A 23,142-nucleotide genomic window follows, 5' to 3' on the forward strand; every position below is an offset into this window, starting at 1 on the left:
TCTTGCTGTTGTCTGAGGCTGGCCTCAAACTTGGGAGCATCCTGCCACAGCATCCCTAGCAGCTGAGATTACAATTTTGAGCCACCACGCCTGGCTTCTTTTTCTCTTTTATCCATCCTACTAGAAACCTGTTCTGTCAGCCTTTTAAAACAATCTTTACTGTTATATTTATTTTCCAAATTACGTTTACTTTGCTCATTTAGAATGGGTTGAGAAATACTTAGTGCTTTATTTTTTTTCTATTTTATGACAAGAGTATTTAAAGATATTTTCATCAATCTCAGGATTTTTACATAGAATGTTTCCATTCATCATTATTTAACAAACATTTCTTAATCCTCTCTCCCTCAAATTTATATTAATACATTATTTAATTTTAACATATGTAGCACTTTTTAAATTTTTCACCAGCTTTTAATATTAGGAAAATTTGGTAAGAGAATAGAGACTCTGATATTGATCACTTGGGATTTCTTAAGATTTTCTTTGTTGCCTAACAACTATTATTTTATAAATGTTTCAGAAAATATGTTATTCTAGAAAAAAAATTATTTTCTGCTTCTTGAGTATTATTTTTCTATAAAAATGGAATAAACTTTAAAAATTTTTTTTTTAAAAATGTAAAAATTCTCAGCATCTGAGAAGTATATTTTAATATCTCTAATTGATTGCTTCTCCACTGCTATTACTTGCTTGTATTTATTGTCTGATTCCTTTAATCTAGATAGATTAGAGTCATTATTGTGATATACCTTCTTGTTCTCTTTTACTTCATGTACTGTTCTTTGTCACTTATGATACATTTTGACTGAAGTCTATATTTAAGTTTTGATATTGCTGTATCTGTCATTATTTTTCTTAATTTTTTAAAAATATTTGTGAGCTTTTAAACTTTGTCTCTTATGATCAAACATGGATTTGATTCTATTTTTAAAAATCCACTTTGAATTGCCTTTTATTTAATTTTATATTATTTAGTTATTTACTTTTGTGGTGCTTAGGATCAAATCCAGGGCCTCATGCGTGTGAGACAAACACTCTACTGCTGAGCCACATCCCCAAAGCTCTAAATTGTCTTTTATTTTGTGGGCTTAACCCATTTACATTTATTGTCACTCTGTTATAGTAGGTCTCGTGTCCCTCAGTTTTTCATATTTTCAGTTACTGCACTAATTCTTCTTCTTCTTGTTATTATTTTTTAAAATTTTATTGGTACTGGGATTCCAACCCAGGGCTTCTCAAGTGCCAGCAAGTCACTTTGCCACTGAACTACATCCCACCCCCAGTTACTGCACTAATTTCTAAGTTTTAAAGTGGATTACTCTTTCTTAGTTTTCTTTGGTTCTGATTTGAATGTAACTATTTAGTTTTATTCTTGTTATAACTACCTTGAACCAAAATCCATACTTTCAGTTATTTACTATTGCTTATATCTGTGTCTGTTGTTACTGCTATCTTTACTTTCTCATAATATGTTAGCTTTTCTCAGTTTAGTTTCTGAAAACACCCTGTAAACCTCCACAATTTTGTTTTTACCAAGAGTTTAGTGGTTAGTTGCTATGGCTATTTAGTTCAGTTGATCTTTCATTTTTGTCATTACCTCTAAATTTTTTTTTTCTATTTGTTGAGATGCTTTTACCTTCAGGACTTCTAATTTAATTCCTTATGTTCTTTAGATTTTCTCTTCTATTTTAAATGAGTTTTCTACTTCCATTGCCTTTTAGTAGAGTACCTTGATCCATTCCTCTGGTTTGCAAATTCATCTATTTTAGCTATATAATTTTTATTCCTTATATATTATTTAAAATATTTTCTAATTGAAAATATGCCACTTTTTTCTTCCTTTATAACTTCTATTCTCTTGTTTCATATTGCTGTTATATTTTTTATCTCTCTAAATCATAGTAATGCTTTTGATATATTATTTTTCTATCCATTCCAACAATTTTGCTTTACTTGATACATGCTGTTTAATGTACTGAATTTCTTTTATGTTGTTTTACTGAGATATACATACATTTTAAAAATTTGTTCTTATTAGTTATACATGACAAAAGAATGCATTTTGACACATCATACATAAAGGGAGTATAATTTCTCATTTTTCTGGTTGTACATGATGTAGAATTACACCAGTTGTGCAATCATATATGTATTGGGTAATAAAGTCCAATTCATTATTGTACATACATTTTTACTGTTAAGTTTTCATAATGAGTTTAGCTACCTTTTCCTGCTAAAGTGAGTTAGACAATGTTCAAGGTCAAGATTCTGGTGCATGTAAGCATAAGACAAGGGATAAGGCCTAGACTGAAGATTCTGGAACCACTGCCTCCCACTCCAGTTTGCTCCTGTGGGTCAAGATGCATCTGCGAGCTCCCAGGAGTTGTCAGCATTAGGAAGTGGTGTTTTCTGTAGTCTGTGATTCACGTACCCATGGAGTATGGAGAGGAAGGAGGTGGAGTATTAAATGCTTGCACCTGTTCTCATGGCCACCCAGCTGGACTTTTGATTTGCCTCCCTGGCAACACTTGTGATCTAGTATTGCCATTAATTTTCTGGTGAAGGGAAAGAGCACTGATTGTCCTAAGTTAATTACTTTGATCTGTAATTTCTTTATTCTCTGTTAGTTCCCAGAAATGACTTTTGAGAGAAGGCCAGAAGCTCATATGCATTCTCTCTCTCTGTATTGTTCTTTTATGCTCTACCCACAGTTATTTCTGCCCCTTAAGCAAAACAATCCAGTCATCGCTATGAATTCTTGTCCACATTTTCTGTACCTAGAATGTTCTTCCCTTAGTCCTCTGACGGTTGACTTCTCATTAATTTCATCTTCCCTCAAATGTCACCTTTGAAGAAAGACCTTTCTTGCATGTTGAACATCACTATTCTAGGCACTATCATATTGTTTAGTTTGGTTTTTATAGCACTATCATATAAAATTGTTGTATTTTTTTTCTATCAGAAGGTAAGCTCCTTATAACAGTATATATATATATATATATATATATATATATATATATATACTCATACATACATATACATATACACACATTTATATATATATATATATATATATATATATATATATATATGCTGGGGCAGATTCACAGTCTAGTAGAGAACTTGAAGTCTTATATAAATGTAATAAACTTTATAAAATAAATGAGCAAATGAATGAATGAAATAAAATTATTTATCTTATTTTCACTCTACTAGTGACTTCTTCCTGAATATAGGAAGTGGATAGTGGAATAGTGTTATATGTTTTCCTCTCTAATTTAAAATCTTCTTGTTTTATTACCTTCTAGGAGAGTTCTGCAAGCATATATTCTGGTTGATAAAGTTACTATCTATCTATCTATCTATCTATCTATACCCTTAATTGCTATATTTGTGGCAAACTAGATCATAAAAGGAATATGTTCTAAGTGTTCCATATATACCATTAAAATATTTTGACAGTGATGACATCAAAAAATATTTTTCAATGTGAGATCCAAAGCTTGGGGTATTTCCATTTTATGCAACTGATTTTAGATAGAAGTTAAATTTAAGATAACATTCTTCTTTAGTTAGCATATGTCACAATAATTGTTGCCAAATAATATTTTGTGAATATTTGAATGATCTTTACCACAGACCTGGAATGTGGGTAGGGTGTGATTTCTCATTTTTCAGGTGAGAAGAATGAGGTTCAGAGAGGTGAGGTAAGTGGGTGGCATGTCTGAGATATAAACACAGCCTTCAGTTATTGCCAGGTGCAATTGTTTTCTCACTATACAGGTGTCCCTAAGTCTATGCCATATTATTAGAGCAGAGTTTGGGGATTTCTCTGATTATCACTAAAAGATGTTTTAGCTTTCTTGGCTTGATTGTCAGTGGAGAAAACATTTAAAATAACAACAGATGATTAGAATGTGTTAGGACTATTTCAACTGCTGTACATGTAGTAACATGCTTACATATCCTTGTAGTCCTGAGAGGTTGGTGAAATTATGTTCTGTTAGCAAATGTGGACGATTAAGTGCCATGAGGTTAAGCTACTTGCCCAACCCACAAAGCTAGCAAGTGGTAGAGTTAGAACTATGAACACAGAAATGTGGCTTTTAATAATCATTCCAGTCTATGATAGCAGAAACTTTATAGTAGTTTATAGCTTACAGACTTTTCATATACATTACCTGTGGAGTCTCACTAACACTCTATGGAGAAGGAGGGCAGGATTTGACGGTGTACTAAGTTTCAGAGAAGTGATTTGACCAACTCCACCCAGATAGCATGTGGTTGAAATCATACTGAGATCCTTTCTTTTGAAAGGTAATTATATCTCTATTCTTAGATATGTTCCATTACCCATGATTTTATTAGCTTACTGATCTTGATATGTTTTTTTTTTTCTTTCTGATGGCGAGTTATGTGATTCTGGGCTTAAACTTTTAACCTATTTGTATCTAATGAATATTTTATTTCTTGTATTTTAATGCTCCTTGATAATGTCTCTTTCAGCTGAATTGCAGTGATTTCCAGAAAGGAGAAAAAGATGGGGATTTTATCTGTACTGCTGATGATGCTGCAGTTTGTGGCACAGATGGGAAAACATACCGCAACAGATGTGAACTGTGTGCTGAGAATCAGTGAGTGGTCTGCCTGTTCTCTGCATAGTCATAGGACGTCTTCCCCCCATCTTTAAGATAATTCATTTTGTGGAAGTTAACCACCCATAAGCCATTAGTACCACTTTTTTTTTACCACTTTTAAGAAAGGAGTATGTAGAGTTATGTGTGTAGCATAATCTTATATTTTACTTTTGTGTGCACTGTCATCACTGTCTTTATTAAGTAAACAGGATAGGGAGATTTTATATATGTGTGTGAATATGTATAATATCTATACACATGTGTGTATGTACATATATAGACATATATCTGTATGCAATATGGATGTTATATGTATACATGTGTGTCCTTAAACACTTCTATCAATCTATTTATCTAACATGCCATTTTATACAGAGATTGATTCCATCTCAAATGATATATGTGTTCATTAATTAAAGTAGTATTCATTAATTAATTAGAGTAAGAAATTGGACCTTTAAATAATGAATTTCTTCTCATCTATTTAATCTTTGCCCAATAGATAAAGCATCTCACTGCCCTATATTTTGCCCCCGTTTTATTCCTTCTCCACCCTGGAGGCTAGGCTTGGTTATTGATTGTTTTCCATCAACAAGATGCAGACCTGCTGTGCAGGTTCTGAATTGTGACCTCAATCTTGAGTTGTCTGCTCTTGAGTTTTTGCAAATATAATAACAAATGTATGAAAAGAGTAGTCGGGCCATACTCATTCTTTGATATTCTTTAAGTTTTATCTTTTCTTACAATAAGAATCTCCCACCAAAATAAAACTCTGATCCTTCACATGTTCAAAATTTCAGAAAACATTCTAGACTCTGAACTCCCACCAAGGGCCAATATAAAGAAACAGAAAGGAAAATAGACATGTGAAGAACATGCAGGTTGTTATGAGATATATTTATTTTGTAACACAATTGTAAACAAAAGAAAAACTTGTTTTTTACTGTCTTGAGTGAGGAATCCTGTCTAACATCTTCAAATCTCTAATCCAGATGAAAATTCCTCTCCTTAGATTTCTAGAATACTCCTTGTTATTATACACTGAGAAACATACTGCCCGTTAGGTTTCTTTTTTAATATTTTAAGAATTTAAAATTTAAATTTTAAGAATTTAAAATATTAAGAAAGAAATTTATTTCTTTCACAATATTTTAAGAATTTAATTTTAATAGTTTTTCTCAGCCAATATCATTGGAAAACAAACTTCTTTTCTTATCAGTCTTACATATTTTATTTTTATTTGTGTTATTTTTTTGTTATACAGATCTTAAATTGCAAGCTGCCTTTTTAGAAATTAGGAAGTGTCTTGCCTTTATGGTTCTATATTAACAGATAGTTTTTAAAGGTCTACTAGACTAAACAGAGTAAATTATCAGAATTTTAAGTACTTTTCTTGAAAAAAATAGATTAGTATTCAGTGTAACCCAAATGAAGAGAACTATAGTGGGATGCTGGATAATAAAAGCTTGAATTTGTTTACTAAAAATAACAAGAGCAACTACAGCAAAGTTCTTGAGAGCATCTTACATCTAATTACAAGTCTTCCTTTGGCCATCTTCTGATGTGAATTCCCACCCCAGACACAGGAAACAAAAGGTCTCTGGAAATTACATGCACAACTCTGAATGTTATCAGCCTTCCAACATGCCATTTCTTTGACTTCAGGTTCTAACTGAATAGGCTGTCATTAGACAACTGAAGTAAAGAATGGGATGTAGCACTGTTCTCAGGAGGAAAAAAGAATCAAAATACAATGCAGAGAAGCAAAGTGGGAATGGTGGGGAGTTAGTTCTGTGATATTAACTGGTAAATCTGCTAACTTGTGATTTCAGGAAGACCAGCTCCCAAGTTGGCATAAAAAGCGAGGGAAAATGTGAAAGCAGTAATCCAGAACAGGTGAGGACAGGAGTCAGGGTGGGGGAAAGCCATGGGTGGGTGGGGGGTGACCTCATAGAGAAAGTGAGTGCTGTCCTCTTCCTCTTTGGTGCATGCCTGCAAGGAAGTAGTTCTTGTTTTGCTTGAAATGGAATAGTGAATACACCAGCTAATATGGAAAAGTAGTTGATAGTTCCTGAAAAGAATCACTTTACTTCGGTGGTTAGACCTTCCAACTCTATTTCTGCTTTTATTTTTTAAAAAAATCAATCAATCAATCTAAAGGAAACTGCATGTGTGGTGAAAGGGCCCTAAAGTTCAGTCATTTAACCTGATTTGAAACTCCAGAGTTGTCATTTGCTGACAGAAGGCCTTGTAAATTACTTCACTAAAATGATATTTAGTATAAATAGCTACTTTCAATGCTGATTCTGTGAGTCTGCAATGGTAGGGGAAAAAAGAAAGTGTCACAGTGGGGCTTGACATTTTCTAGCTGAAGAACATTCCTGCTCTTCAGAGTTCAGTTCCCTTGCTTTAGGTCTCTGAGGTACTTAAGATTTACCTCCCTGAAGGATTTTAGCACATCCTATTTTAAATGTTTCTTTATCTGAATCTCCTAGGAGATAGTGAGCTACCTGAATTCTAGCACAATCATCATGCTTACTGCATTAATGAATGAATAAGTAAATAAGTAAATATACTTAAGTATATGAATTACAACTACTCATTGAGCTGCCTCTACACAGTTGGCACTGCTTTAGATGGCTAGGGCCATCATGATGCAAGAGGTGCTGGCTTCTGTAAAATTTATGAAAGCAGTGTTGTAAGTACTGCAGTCATTCTAACAAGTGCCAAGTTCCTTTCCCTGTTCTTCAGGATGTATGCAGTGCTTTTCGGGCCTATGTGAAAGATGGAAGACTTGGATGCACAAGAGAAAACGATCCAGTTCTTGGTCCTGATGGGCGAACACATGGCAATAAGTGTGCAATGTGTGCTGAGCTCTTGTAAGTATCCTCATACCCAGGTGGTCCTCTGAGCATGCACAGGGTTTCTTCCCAGGAATCCCTCCATGGAGCAAACATTCTTTTTAGGAAGCATGCAACCCTTTGTCTTTATAATGTAAAACAGGCTTTGCTTTCAGAATGGCTTGTTTTTCCTTTTTCTTCATATAATCAATTGTAGTTTCTAAAAAGGAGAGAATAAAGTGGTTATGCTCATTATTAAATTTGAGACCCTGCATTTTTGGAAATACCCAGTGTTTTATAAGGCATAATGTTTTAAAATTCAGAAACAATTTTATATAGAATGATCTAGGTCAGTAATTTTGCATGCATTGCTTCATTTGGGCATGTGGAGAGATCCTTGTTGAATAATGACAGTTTAACTTTGATAAAAATAATGATGATGATAATAATAATAGTGCCATGTGTCTGAATTCATTGTTAGTTTAAGTGAATGTAATAAAAGAAAAAGAACAATTGGGTGAACCTTTATCTGAGTGCCTGGCACTGTTTTAGATACTGGAGACTCAGATATGAATATGAGGCAATTAGTCTTTTATATTCTGTCTGTTAAACTAGGTGTAGACTCTAATCCTTGCAGCAGCAAGCCTTGAAGTGCTATATTTACATTACTGAATCTTTAAAATCAGGGCAAAAGAAGATTTAACAGATTAATAAACTTCACACTTGCTTTTGAAAATGACCGTCAGCAGTTGTAAATTCCAAGGGCATGTTCCATCAGGTTCAGGAGACAGTGATTATTATTGGTTTCCAGACAGGAAAGTGGATTTCCACTTTCTTACCTGGGAGGCATGTGCTTTTGGTGTTCAAACCTGCCCTAAATTCTGTAGTTTTCTGTTTTTTTTCAAGCACCAGCTGAAAAGAGTATTTGAGCTTTCTAAGCTGGTTCTTCCACTGTAGAAGTGATATTGCAATGCCTGTCTCCAGGATGAGACTATAATTAGGTAATAGATGTGAAAGAGTTTAGGAGCTCAATTCAAATTTAGCTTTTATTAACAACCATTCCTTTACATGAAGGCAAACAAATGCTTTAAGGTTTAAGAAGCTAAACACAAGGGCGTGGATAGCAATGCCTCAGATGTGCAGTTTGGTTTCACCTGTCACAGCATTGTTCTAAAGACCTTGGTTCTGCCTATTAGAGGGAATTTTCCTGACAGCCTCCTGTTTGTCAATCAAGGTGGCACACCCATCCACTCACAGAACAAAGCTTCTAATTGACTGGCAGTGAGTCAGTTTCACACCCTTCCTTATCTTTGGTAATTTCTCTGGCTCAAACATTCAAGACAGGGAAATGCTTGTCTCCTGTAAATGGATCAGTTTCAACAGGTTATGGCAGAGGACACAAAAGTGCTTAGAGTAAGGCTGGATTCTGAAAATAGGATCCAGCCATAAACTAACCAGCTGTTTACTTTCTGTAACAGTTTGAAAGAAGCTGCAGAAAATGCCAAGCGAGAAGGTGAAAATAGAATTCGAAGAAATGCTGAAAAGGTAAATGATTCACCAATATAATTTGGCTCATGTGGTCATGAACATTAACCAAATTATGCTTGAAAGTTTAAAATAATGCAATAATGTCATTGTCTTTTATTACCATGTGGCTTCTTCTGAATGTTAAAATTCCTCAAATTTATTTATTTATTTTTTAACTCGGGGCACTTGACCACTGAGCCACATCCCCAGCTCTATTTTGTATTTTATTTAGAGACAGGGTCTCACTGAATTGCTTAGCATTTTGCCATTGCTGAGGCTGGCTTTGAACTAGAGATCCTCTAGTCTCAGCCTCCAGAGCCACTGGAATTACAGGTGTGAGCCACTGCACCTGGCTGAAATTCCTCACATTGACTATTACATTGCTTAGATTTAATGTTAAAAAATCCACTAATTGATTATTCCTACTTTATTATCATTAGGTTCAGATTTAAACCAGCGTTTCCCATTCAAACCTCAAAACATGAATCTCCACCTTTGTTTCCTAGTCCCCCCAAAAGGATCAAGTTTGAGTATACTAAATCTTACTAATTTTTATCATCCTTCTCCCTGGCATGGCTTAAACCATTTTACCTTGAATAATATTTTAAACAATTGCAACATAATATAAATGAGGAATGACTTTAAATTCTTCAAACAATGTACTCCCTGATGTATTTTATAACAAATTCCTCTGACAGAGTTTAAAGTTATTCACTTTTCCATATGGTTATTACCTTATTGAGATCTGCATTTATAAAGGTATTGCCTTTGCTTAAATGAATCTCTCTAAAATTGAGATGGTGGTTCAAAAAAAAAAACTCTTAAAATGAAGGGGTTTTCGCCCCAAAAAAATTATTTGATAATTTAATTATTTTTCAATCTAATACAAAAAGTTATTCCTTTTGTTAACTAAAGAGTCACTGTAGCTAATGCAGTTTGGATTTTAAGTCACATCAAACCAACTTTAAATAAGAAGTACAGCAATTGCTTTGCTAAGTTACTGGCCTTTGTGAAGTTAGGACACCTGGGTTTTAGCTTTGTTTTGTCATGCTGTGGGTGTGTGAGACAAAGCAAATCTTCTCCTCTCTGGGTCTCAATTTTCTTGTCAGCAAAATAAGGAGGTTGGATGAATGACCTCGATTTCTTCTCTTCTTCCTGTTGGACTGTGATTCTACATCCTGCATTCTTTGTACTAACACAAACATTATTTTTGTGGATTGTAGGGTTTGTGTTTTCCTATGGAAAATACAGACACAGTGTTTGGAAATCAAGAGCAGACCTTCCTTCCACGTCACAGTGTTAGATAATGAAACAAAATTCCAAATTCAGTGGGGTATTCTGAGTTAAAATTTGAAGAAAAGGCTATGGAGAACCCTCCACAATGTTCTGGACACTCTCCAAGGATTGAAAGTAGTCCTTCCATGGTGGTTGGTAAATTTTGGTCTAAGGGTCCTGTGATAGGTAGCATTTATTACTCCCGAATACAGGAAGTTGTTCTCCCCTGGTTTTCTCCGTGTCTGGGCTACTCTGGCTTCTTCTTTATGTGGCTGGGGTCATTAGGAGTAACTGCATTGAATAGGACTGCCTAATACTGATGGCTCAATATGGCTCTATAATTAACCTGTCAGTGGGTTGCTCACAAAAGTGTTTCTTCAGAATCTCCTTGGATGAATCACAACTTATAAACCGAAATTATCATTGTTTCCCTTATGGGAATCATTAGGCATTGATTTTATTACCGTGTCATGATTATCAGCATCTGTTTTCCTAGATTGTTACAACCAGGAAGTTTGGCACATACCCTTTACTCCTCCATAAACAAGTACCTTATTATAAGGAGGCAATTAGGATTCTCCTTTAAAGCACCCTATTGAAATTTGAATCATAAAGAAAAATCAGAAAATGCTTGATCTAAAACAGATCCTTGAAATCTTCTATTCCCAAAACCTCACTGTGTGGGTGGCAATGTTGAGTTCCCAAAGGTGATGGGACTTTGTTACGGTCTCCCAGTGAGTCGAGCCGCAGTCTGACTGCCCAGGTTCTCTGACTCCCAGTCATCCTCTTTATGCTCATGTTTCCTTGGTTGAAATGGAAGGATGAGGGTCACACAGTTGAAAAGTTTATATAGTAAATTTTTTAAATAGTTTACATATTATAGTAATATATGCCATCACAGCATATGATGTGGAGATCTCAAACCCAGAGGAATTTGGGGTATGTTTTTTTTGTTAAGTATAGCCCTCACCAAATAGAGCTTTCAAAACACAGGGGGGAAACCTGAAAGTTCTTTCCAAAGCTTCAGGAAATCTGAGAAGGAATCTCTCTCTGGTTACTTCGATAATTCACAATCTTTTTAGGTTATCTAAGTAGATATTAGTCTTGATGGTCTGTCAATCTCTTGAAGGTAGAGGAGAAAAAAATAGATTCACTCTTTCAGAGGTTTTTAACCTATCATGTCAGAAACTCAATAAACAAGGATAAAGAAAGCAGAGTACACATAATGCTGGACACAATCTTATTCTCTTTCCCTTGCAAATGAGGACTGGATTATTTTTGACTTGATCCTTATTAAGTAAAATTTAAACATCTAATTTCTTGAATTCAATCTTTTGTCCATTGGAATTTTTTTTTTTTTTTTTTGTCTTGGCTAGTTAGTATTTTGTTAGGTTCATGTGGGAAAAATCTTGGCTTTTTTGTTATTGTTGTTCCTATGGATTAGGAATTAGCAAGATCTAGTTTTAGTTTTAGGAAATACTCTTTCTTTTTTCTTAGGCTGTTTTTGCCTTTTAATAACAGATAAAAGTGCCAAATAACTTTACAAATTGATTATTATTCCTCATTAATTCTCCTTAGTATGTTGTTTGTGTTTACCAATACTTCCAGACCTGACATCCTGTGATTATATCATATAAAATGTCAAGATTAAAGAGTAAAAAATGGTGACTATAATGCCTTGTCTTTTTAAGGACCTCTGCAAGGAATTTGAGAACCAAGTGAGGAATGGGAGACTCTTTTGTACACGAGAGAGTGACCCCATCCGTGGCCCTGACGGCAGGATGCATGGCAACAAATGTGCGCTGTGTGCTGAAGTTTTGTGAGTACAGAACAGGAACACTTTCCAATCTCTGGAAAGGAGGAGTGAAGGCTCACCAGGACTGATCAAACATCCATTTGATGTTATTCAGAATAATATCGAGTGGAAGTTTTTGTCCGTGAGAATTGTGTGAGCAGTTTATGTCCTCCGCAAATCACAATACCATCAGTAAGTTAGCACTAATTTTTTAAAATATTTTTTTAGTTGTCAATGGACTTCATTTTATTTATTTATATGCAGTGCTGAGAATCGAAACCAGTGCCTTACACATGTTAGGCAAGTGCTCTACCACTGAGTCACAACCTCAGCCCTAAAGTTTTGTTTCTTTTTCTGAGTGCAAACTGACTCCCTTTTCCAGTTAGAGGGCTGATTTCGAAAACACTTCTTCACATTTCCCCCGGGGACCTTTGTGAGCCGCTTCAGTACCCAGTCGTAGCACAGAATGGGTTAAAAGCAGATTCCAAGATTTGTTTTTCTTTAGTAATTACATCATTGTGACAAAGTTGATAGAACAGCCTCAAAAAAAATTGTTTACACATATTTTAATTGTATTTCAATTACCTTTTTATCTGGAATGTGTGGCCTTGGGAAAAGGACAAATACCACTATGTATCAATTATGACATTTATGAAGATGTCCCAGACAAGTGTCATTACACTTTCCTTCAGATCCCTGAGTTCTATAAGCTCTTACCCGCTTGCTGTGTGTTGCCAGTGTCTCTCAATCTTGGCATTTTAAGATTCTCTTACTTGGATAAGAACTCTTGAAGTCCTTAATCAAAAATCAATCCTCAGATCCTTGGTAATGTTTTTTAATAACAATCATCACAGTTTGTAATTGTATAACTGTTTCTGTGACTCTTTGTTGATTATCACCCTAGTGGACTATATGTGTCAAGAGAATAGGGGACAGATTCATATATACATGATCGTATACCCAGGCCAAGGCCAAGAATTACCAAAAAATAGTTGCTAACTAAATGATGGGTGAAGGAATGAATAAGTAGATATATAAATGATGATCTCTGCTGTGAAGAAGCTTATGGTTAATAGCAGAAATAAGCCATGGACATGAACGCACATGCACATACATGTTTACGTGTTGTAAGACAGAATGAAAATTATTCTATAACAGAAGAATTTTGAGGTATAACAACACAGTGATTTACAGAGAGCTCATGTCTCTATAGGGTCTGGAATGACCTCTTCACAAATTTAAGCTGGGAATATTTAAAAGGAGAGATGAGAAAGAAGATCTTTTTAGTGGAGCTTAAGATGATTTAGATGTGCTTGTGCCAGAATCCAGGAAAACTTGGCTGCTTTTCTATCTATACCTAAGACTATTTTTCAGCATGAAGTTTTAAAGCACCTCTACTCATTTTTTATTTATTTTTCCAGCTTGAGGAACTTTTCTGAAGAAAAAAATAAATCAGATCAAAATCTGATTGAGAATGAAGAAAATGTTAAAGTTAAAAGAGAAATTGAGGTGAGGAAGAGTCTGATCCATCTGGTCATGACCTTTTGTGTGAGAGGTTTGGATGTGTGGGCATATTACTCTAATATGCACTTTCAATTTTGTTTAATATTTTCCCTACTACTAACAAGTTTTCTGGAAATTAATTTATATTTATTGTTTTAAACTTATAAAAATGATTATATCATTACCATTTCTTGATCCATGTGGAGGAAAATAATCAAGGCTCATTAGTAAAAATAATTCCACATTCCAAATGAAAGTGGTATATTCAAACATTGTCTGAACTCAAAGTGTGTTGTATCTCTTCCATAGTGTGGTAGCTGCTGTGAAGATATTCATTTTAAAAGCAATAACCATGTACAAATTCAGTATGCTTCCTTTAAAATCATGCTGCATTCATTTTCTAAACGTCTCTTAACTTACCATCTGCCTGTTTTTCTATTGCTGTTATCTTAGCTCAGACACCTCATAGTTTCCCTTTGCACAGGTGCATTGTCTCGTCTATAAACTTGAAATACACTTAGTCTCCATCTTCCTCAGTCCTCATGATCCATTCACCCTCCCTGTTGTCTTCATAGAACAGGAGATGTTTCATGAGTCCTTGGCATTATGAAATTCCAATGTTTAAAAATATCCTAGAGTATATTTGAGTCATTTATTGAAATGCTAGAAATCTATTGTGCAGAAATCCTATTTAGATTTATTCTTACTGTTACCAGCCTTCTCAGATACATAGCTTAGTTTGGCAGAGTGACCTGCCCCATTTAAGCTGCCTCTGTGTAACTCCATCTTGTTGCCTAGGCTTTAATTTTAACTTCTTTCTTCCTCTTTTTTTAAAAATATTTTTTAGATGTATGGACCTTTATTTTATTCATTTATTTATATGTGGTGCTGGGAATTGAACCCAGTGCCTCACATGTGCTAGGCAAACACTCTGCCACTGAGCCACATCTTCAGCCCATTCTTTCTTCCTCTTAATATTAGTTTACCACTTTCTTCTAATTTTAGTGCTCAAATATGCCTCGACTATTCAATTATCTCTCACTTCCAATTCCTCCCTTCCCCATCTCTCCCCACCTTGGTTCGTTCCTTCCCATCCTCCTTTCTTTCTGTTTCTAGAATCTGGTTAGTTTCTTTAATTTCAATCTCTATTCACTCAATTCCTTCACAAATTTCTTTGACAATCTTTCTGTAACAAATATGATTCTGTCATTCTCTGCTCTATGTATTTATCATGTTTTCATTGCCTATGGATAAAATCCAAATTCCTTTGGAAGTTTAGAGGTCTGATTTTGATCATATTCAAGGTCTCCTTTTTGACCACTTCCCAAACCTTTCTTTTTTTACACAACTAATTGTTTAGCCACTATACTCAAGGAAATGTTAAATTATCTCTAAAGAACATGTAATATAATACTGCCAGGATTTTGCATATCATAATTCCTCTTGAAGGACTTTTGTTCCATGGTGATCCTGTGTACATCCTCAAGACAGAACTTAGTCAAAAGTTCTTAGAACTTCCATTACACAATTAATCTAGGCCTGAGTTATATTTCTTAGCCATGTATATTGAAATTACTTATTCTATTTGGCTAATAGAGGACCTAAATCACATTCATATTTGTATGCTCTTCATGTATTTGTTGAATCCTTAAATTGATGAATATTGCAAGAAGGGAAGTGTTAACAAAATTTTTGGTAGTCCTAAATCCTAAGTTTTATTTATTTTTTTCATCTGAAATTTCTCTTTTCCAATTTCTTTGAATAAACAGCATACAAAGTTTACAAATAGAGACCTATGTCTAAAGTATCTCATTTTCATTATTCAGAAACAATGCAGTGAATATCGAGATCATGCAAAGAAGGGGATACTTTTCTGTACCAGAGAAAATGACCCTGTTCGTGGTCTAGATGGAAAAATGCATGGCAACCTGTGCTCCATGTGCCAAGCCTTCTTGTGAGTATCGAGTTTTAGAATGTCACATGGTGCCCTAGTACAGCCAGTTTGTTCCATAGATAGGGAAACCATGGTGCAAGATTGGAGAGTTGAAAGGGTCACAAGCACAATGCTGCAGTAGAGCTAAAAGTAAGTAAATGCTCAGAGTCATTTAAGTTGCCTTGTTTTCTCTTGATGTTCACTCTCTTAGCACTGGAACCTCCTGACAAACATAAACTTATAAAAATCGTAGTTGCTGCTTTGTTGCTGAAGCTTCATAGGTGAACCTATTTGACAAAATAGGCACCTCATTTTCCATGGGGGTTGGAGTCAAAAGTTAGCACTGATAGAAATTGAATGGAATTGCCAAATTTCTCTAAAATTATCTTAAACATTACTTTATATACTCTGACATTTCTAGTAAGTGAGAACTAATAGTTTCCTCTAACTATTTAGAATAGTTCTTACTTTATTTGGTTATGCTCAGACTAAGTATTAGACTATATCTAGATTATTAAAAAAGCTATATTTAAATTTTGTTCTGGTTAATAGCCATGTACAGCTGAAATACCATCAGGTAACTCTGCATACCATACAATTGGATTGTACAAAACAAATTTAAGGTCATTTGGTTTATCAATGTATGGAAATCATGATTTTTTTTTGCCTGTTGGTATCATCTTTTGGCTTTTACAGTAAGTAGCTATGAATAAACACTGCATTTAAGTTTAACTGAAACCCACTGTCTACATGATGTGTAGATGGACCGTGGTCTTGAGGGAGGATACTTTGGTTGCAGTCACATCCTGAAAACAGAGATAGCCAAGGCCTTTCTGCCTCTCATCCTTTCTGAGAAACAAGAAACAAGAGAATGAATCAGTGAACTTGGTTAAAGCTGCTTTCCACCTCCAGATGTTATATCACCATTATTCTAATTCTGATATCTATCTTCTTTGTGAACCTTGATGATCTTTTTCTCACCATATGCAAGAAGGATAATTTACAGAAAACAAGTTTTCCAGATACACTATTGCCATCTTTTTTTTAAATGTTAAGTAGCAACTATAAAGAAGTCATTATACCAAACTGGAGGTATTATACCAAACCTGAGGCTACTTTGTTGCTTCTTTTTGATATATCATGATAGAGGGAAAGGGATGCTCCTCCTTAAGAGGGAGGAAAGATCAGTGGTGCAGGCATGCAAAAAAAAAAAAATCAGCACATGTTTGCTCTTAATGGATCTCTTCTATTTTCTTTTTCATTCAGCCAACAAGAAGCTGAAGAAAAGAAAAAGGCTGAAGCCCAAGCAAGAAACAAAAGAGGATCCGAAAAATCACCTTCATATGAAGTGAGTGGGATCCATCTAACAAATCCTCCTCTAACTGAACACCTCAAAGAAACTATCAGAAAAACCCAACCCTTCAATCCCATATAGCATTGAGTTGAATGCAGTGGGATATTGTGCTCTACTTGGATCTTCAGAAACTAACTTGTCAACTATAAAGAACTTCTTGGAGTCAATAATTGAGTTCCAGTTCTAGTTTCAACCTTTCCAGATAGAGGCTTTTAGCTATTGCTAAGTACTGTCCAGAAAAACAGTACATGTGCAATTTCTCCAGAAGAATACCTGAAATTTCATATCTGAGTCTAAATAAAAATGCCCTGATTCTATAAAAGACATGGATTTTACCTCTGAAATATTACAGTATTCATTAGATGAATGATTAGCACAACCTGTTGTAATGAGTGTTGCTTAATTCTCTCTCTAGATTCTGTCCTTTCTCTTATCCTCCTCTTATCCAAACATTAACCTAATACAGTAAAAGTAATATTGCAAAATGTAAATCAGGTCATAATACGACTCTACTTAAACCCACAGTCACTCCTTTTCAGCTACAGGATACAGTTTAGTCTCATCCCTCTCTCTTAATTTGCTTCTTTACCTCCATTCAGAAATCCACTTTCTACTATATGCTATATAATTTTGCATCTGTGTCTCTTGGCTTGTTTTATTTTCACAATATAGTGCACATATTCTAAAGTTCATTTTTTTTTAATCTAGGAAAATGCTACTTTTGACAGACTTACTTAAATTATTCTTGACATCTTTCCTGGTTTCCACCATCAAATTCCATGATCACAGACATTTAGTTGTCAGATATATTATACCTGTATATTTTCATTTATTTTATTCTGTTCAGTTTATGGTAGGGTTTGCTTATCTACCTCTTATATCATCTTGAGGTGTTCTATTATTTCTTATGTGTGGCCATTTCTTAGAAAATGATATTTTGTTATTGTTGTTGACTTAAATTTTACATTTAAGAGAAATATAAGTAAACTCCTGGGCTTATCAAACTATAACACTAATGTAGGCCAATGTAGATGTTTGAATTAACTTCCTTCCCATACCATGGCAGGAACTTTGCAGTGAATATCGACAGTTGGTGAGGGATGGGAGACTCCCCTGCACCAGAGAGAATGACCCCATTCAGGGCCCAGATGGGAAAATGCATGGCAACACCTGCTCCATGTGTCAGGCCTTCTTGTAAGTAGAGTCACAGTCAGAGAAACAAGGGAGGGCATTACTCTCTGCTTCCTTTTATGTTCAACTTGGAGAGGAACTACTTCAGTAGGGAACTACAAGAATTAAAAAATATTTGAAGAAACTGCCTCATTGGAGAAACATATAAAAACCATGTCCTTACACTTAGGCCAGGGAAGAGTCACAGTTTTGAAAGATCTAAGAAGTGAAACAGACTTTTCTAGGTTGCCTCCATGGAAAAAATTGAGGTCAGTGAGCCAGTGGGTGAAAGCTCTGGAAGACAGGCTCCAGCTCAATGCCAGGAAGAACTTCCCAACAGTTTGATGATTCCAAAAATGGAATGACTTACCATTGAGTGTCAAGAATGATATAGGTAAAGGCATTAAATGACAGATTAAAGCAAAAACTCGATAGTCATCATAGATACAGTACTGAGCACTGGAAGTTTAGAAAACCCTCTCTGACCCAGGGTCTAAATTCTTCACTTGCACTTACAGTTCTGTCCTTGGATAAGTTAGGAATTCTGTCTGCTTTCTTATTAGAAAAAAATGGGTTAAAGTAATAGTTTTACTACATAAAGTCATGCCTATTTCATAGTATGAGCACAGACTTAGGCACACAGTAAGAATTTAATACATGCTAATTGACTGTCAGATTTTGTCTGAGATTACTTTCAATCTGAAAATTCTCTGATTCTTTCTCATATCTTTTCTTCAACCACTCTCATTTAGCCAAGCAGAAGAAGAGGAAAAGAAAAAGAGGGAAAGTTTGTCAAGAAATAAAAGACAATCTGATTCCTTTGAGGTGAGCTACCCTTTTGAATAAGTCAGAGGCATATGAACCTGGGGATGAGGAGGTAGCATTGGGAAAACGTGAATTCCCTGAAACCCTATGAAACCTTTGTATAGCTGTTGTTTTCCTGTGTTTGCATCTGTGTGTGTACAAATGTGATTTTCTTGCTTGAGGATCCATTGATAGTATCGCTTAAAAGTTGAGAAGTATCCTAAAATAGGCCAACAGTTGACCTCCAGTTTAAAAAATAAAAGGCTAAATTTCATTCAATCTTGGAATCAGATCTAAACTTTGTTTAACACCTCCAACTTTCCTCCTTGGTTTCTTTAGAAGATATGTAGTGAATACCGCAAATCCTGGAAGAATGGACAACTTTTTTGCACCAGAGAGGAAGAACCCATTCTGGGCCCAGATGGGAAAATGCATGGCAACACCTGCTCCATGTGTCAGGCCTTCTTGTAAGTAGAGTCACAGCCTAGCTGTCCTCTCTGCTTCCTTTGATGTTCAACTTGGAGAGGAACTACTTCTCTAGGGAACTACAAGAATTAAAACATAGTTGAAGAAACTGCCTCATTGGAGAAACATATAAAAACCATGTCCTTACACTTAGACCAGGGAAGAGTCACAGTTTTGAAAGATCCAAGAAGTTGAATGGGACTTTTCTAGGTTGTCTCCATGGGTGCAATTGAGACCAGTGAGTAAAAGCTCTGGAAGACAGGCTCCAGCTCAATGCCAGGAAGAACTTCCCAACAGTTTGATGATTCCAAAAATGGAATGACTTACCATTGAGTGTCAAGGATGATATAGGTAAAGGCATTAAATGACAGATTAAAGCAAAGGCTGGATAGTCATCATAGATACAGTACTGAGCACTGGAAGTTTAGAAAACCCTCTCTGACCCAGGGTCTAAATTCTTCACTTGCACTTACAGTTCTGTCCTTGGATAAGTTAGGAATTCTGTCTGCTTTCTTATTAGAGAAAAATGGGTTAAAGTAACAGTTTTACTACATAAAGTCATGCCTATTTCATAGTATGAGCACAGACTTAGGCACACAGTAAGAATTTAATACATGCTAATTAACTGTCAGATTTTGTCTGAGATTACTTTCAATCTGAAAATTCTCTGATTCTTTCTCATATCTTTTCTTCAACCACTCTCATTTAGCCAAGCAGAAGAAGAGGAAAAGAAAAAGAGGGAAAGTTTGTCAAGAAATAAAAGACAATCTGATTCCTTTGAGGTGAGCTACCCTTTTGAATAAGTCAGAGGCATATGAACCTGGGGATGAGGAGGTGGCATTGGGAAAACGTGAATTCCCTGAAACCCTATGAAACCTTTGTACAGCTGTTTTTGTGTGTTTGCATCTGTGCATGTACAGATGTGATTTTCTTGCTTGAGGATCCATTGATAGTATCGCTTAAAAGTTGAGAAGTATCCTAAAATAGGCCAACAGTTGACCTCCAGTTTAAAAAATAAAAGGCTAAATTTCATTCAATGTTGGAATCAGATCTAAACTTTGTTTAACACCTCCAACTTTCCTCCTTGGTTTCTTTAGAAGATATGTAGTGAATACCGCAAATCCTGGAAGAATGGACAACTTTTTTGCACCAGAGAGGAAGAACCCATTCTGGGCCCAGATGGGAAAATGCATGGCAACACCTGCTCCATGTGTCAGGTCTTCTTGTAAGTAGAGTCACAGCCTAGCTGTCCTCTCTGCTTCCTTTGATGTTCAACTTGGAGAGGAACTACTTCTCTAGGGAACTACAAGAATTAAAACATAGTTGAAGAAACTGCCTCATTGGAGAAACATATAAAAACCATGTCCTTACACTTAGACCAGGGAAGAGTCACAGTTTTGAAAGATCCAAGAAGTTAAAGGAGACTTTTCTAGGTTGTCTTCATGGGTGCAATTGAGACCAGTGAGTGAAAGCTCTGGAAGACAGGCTCCAGCTCAATGCCAGGAAGAACTTCCCAACAGTTTGATGATTCCAAAAATGGAATGACTTACCATTGAGTGTCAAGGATGATATAGGTAAAGGCATTAAATGACAGATTAAAGCAAAGGCTGGATAGTCATCATAGATACAGTACTGAGCACTGGAAGTTTAGAAAACCCTCTCTGACCCAGGGTCTAAATTCTTCACTTGCACTTACAGTTCTGTCCTTGGATAAGTTAGGAATTCTGTCTGCTTTCTTATTAGAAAAAAATGGGTTAAAGTAACAGTTTTACTACATAAAGTCATGCCTATTTCATAGTATGAGCACAGACTTAGGCACACAGTAAGAATTTAATACATGCTAATTAACTGTCAGATTTTGTCTCAGATTACTTTCAATCTGAAAATTCTCTGATTCTTTCTCATATCTTTTCTTCAACCACTCTCATTTAGCCAAGCAGAAGAAGAGGAAAAGAAAAAGAGGGAAAGTTTGTCAAGAAATAAAAGACAATCTGATTCCTTTGAGGTGAGCTACCCTTTTGAATAAGTCAGAGGCATATGAACCTGGGGATGAGGAGGTGGCATTGGGAAAACGTGAATTCCCTGAAACCCTATGAAACCTTTGTATAGCTGTTGTTTTCCTGTGTTTGCATCTGTGTGTGTACAAATGTGATTTTCTTGCTTGAGGATCCATTGATAGTATCCCTTAAAAGTTGAGAAGTATCCTAAAATAGGCCAACAGTTGACCTCCAGTTTAAAAAATAAAAGGCTAAATTTCATTCAGTCTTGGAATCAGATCTAAACTTTGTTTAACACCTCCAACTTTCCTCCTTGGTTTCTTTAGAAGATATGTAGTGAATACCGCAAATCCTGGAAGAATGGACAACTTTTTTGCACCAGAGAGGAAGAACCCATTCTGGGCCCAGATGGGAAAATGCATGGCAACACCTGCTCCATGTGTCAGGTCTTCTTGTAAGTAGAGTCACAGCCTAGCTGTCCTCTCTGCTTCCTTTGATGTTCAACTTGGAGAGGAACTACTTCTCTAGGGAACTACAAGAATTAAAACATAGTTGAAGAAACTGCCTCATTGGAGAAACATATAAAAACCATGTCCTTACACTTAGACCAGGGAAGAGTCACAGTTTTGAAAGATCCAAGAAGTTAAAGGAGACTTTTCTAGGTTGTCTTCATGGGTGCAATTGAGACCAGTGAGTAAAAGCTCTGGAAGACAGGCTCCAGCTCAATGCCAGGAAGAACTTCCCAACAGTTTGATGATTCCAAAAATGGAATGACTTACCATTGAGTGTCAAGGATGATATAGGTAAAGGCATTAAATGACAGATTAAAGCAAAGGCTGGATAGTCATCATAGATACAGTACTGAGCACTGGAAGTTTAGAAAACCCTCTCTGACCCAGGGTCTAAATTCTTCACTTGCACTTACAGTTCTGTCCTTGGATAAGTTAGGAATTCTGTCTGCTTTCTTATTAGAAAAAAATGGGTTAAAGTAACAGTTTTACTACATAAAGTCATGCCTATTTCATAGTATGAGCACAGACTTAGGCACACAGTAAGAATTTAATACATGCTAATTAACTGTCAGATTTTGTCTGAGATTACTTTCAATCTGAAAATTCTCTGATTCTTTCTCATATCTTTTCTTCAACCACTCTCATTTAGCCAAGCAGAAGAAGAGGAAAAGAAAAAGAGGGAAAGTTTGTCAAGAAATAAAAGACAATCTGATTCCTTTGAGGTGAGCTACCCTTTTGAATAAGTCAGAGGCATATGAACCTGGGGATGAGGAGGTGGCATTGGGAAAACGTGAATTCCCTGAAACCCTATGAAACCTTTGTATAGCTGTTGTTTTCCTGTGTTTGCATCTGTGTGTGTACAAATGTGATTTTCTTGCTTGAGGATCCATTGATAGTATCCCTTAAAAGTTGAGAAGTATCCTAAAATAGGCCAACAGTTGACCTCCAGTTTAAAAAATAAAAGGCTAAATTTCATTCAATCTTGGAATCAGATCTAAACTTTGTTTAACACCTCCAACTTTCCTCCTTGGTTTCTTTAGAAGATATGTAGTGAATACCGCAAATCCTGGAAGAATGGACAACTTTTTTGCACCAGAGAGGAAGAACCCATTCTGGGCCCAGATGGGAAAATGCATGGCAACACCTGCTCCATGTGTCAGGCCTTCTTGTAAGTAGAGTCACAGCCTAGCTGTCCTCTCTGCTTCCTTTGATGTTCAACTTGGAGAGGAACTACTTCTCTAGGGAACTACAAGAATTAAAACATAGTTGAAGAAACTGCCTCATTGGAGAAACATATAAAAACCATGTCCTTACACTTAGACCAGGG

General features: G+C 35.6%; 2 protein-coding genes across 2 annotated transcripts in view; both read left to right on the plus strand.

Moving 5' to 3' along the window:
• Spink5 (serine peptidase inhibitor Kazal type 5) overlaps window positions 1-23,142 on the plus strand; it is a 93,251-nt gene that overhangs the window by 17,711 nt on the left and 52,398 nt on the right. The window contains exons 5-13 of the mRNA XM_078047399.1: window positions 4,510-4,637; window positions 6,473-6,536; window positions 7,392-7,519; window positions 8,959-9,025; window positions 11,974-12,101; window positions 13,499-13,586; window positions 15,407-15,534; window positions 16,780-16,861; window positions 17,934-18,061. Of these exons, the coding sequence (XP_077903525.1) occupies window positions 4,510-4,637; window positions 6,473-6,536; window positions 7,392-7,519; window positions 8,959-9,025; window positions 11,974-12,101; window positions 13,499-13,586; window positions 15,407-15,534; window positions 16,780-16,861; window positions 17,934-18,061 (941 nt within the window). The remainder of the gene's footprint in view (window positions 1-4,509; window positions 4,638-6,472; window positions 6,537-7,391; window positions 7,520-8,958; window positions 9,026-11,973; window positions 12,102-13,498; window positions 13,587-15,406; window positions 15,535-16,779; window positions 16,862-17,933; window positions 18,062-23,142) is intronic.
• LOC144366026 (uncharacterized) lies at window positions 18,789-22,991 on the plus strand. Its single transcript, XM_078019087.1, has 8 exons — window positions 18,789-18,862; window positions 19,181-19,308; window positions 20,016-20,088; window positions 20,404-20,531; window positions 21,239-21,311; window positions 21,630-21,757; window positions 22,465-22,537; window positions 22,856-22,991. Exons 2-8 carry the CDS (start codon window positions 19,215-19,217, stop codon window positions 22,989-22,991), a joined length of 705 nt encoding a protein of 234 aa, XP_077875213.1. The 5' UTR covers window positions 18,789-18,862; window positions 19,181-19,214.

Source organism: Ictidomys tridecemlineatus, chromosome 1 (genome assembly GCF_052094955.1).
Source record: "Ictidomys tridecemlineatus isolate mIctTri1 chromosome 1, mIctTri1.hap1, whole genome shotgun sequence".
In the NCBI taxonomy this organism is placed as follows: Eukaryota; Metazoa; Chordata; class Mammalia; order Rodentia; family Sciuridae; genus Ictidomys; species Ictidomys tridecemlineatus.

Excerpts from the sequence above, each read along its gene's own strand:
- LOC144366026 (XM_078019087.1), top strand. The coding sequence starts at position 19,215 with ATGGACAACTTTTTTGCACCAGAGAGGAAGAACCCATTCTGGGCCCAG. Across the intron at positions 20,532-21,238 it reads TCCATGTGTCAGGTCTTCTT|CCAAGCAGAAGAAGAGGAAA; the intron begins GTAAGTAGAGTC and ends ACTCTCATTTAG. Across the intron at positions 21,758-22,464 it reads TCCATGTGTCAGGTCTTCTT|CCAAGCAGAAGAAGAGGAAA; the intron begins GTAAGTAGAGTC and ends ACTCTCATTTAG.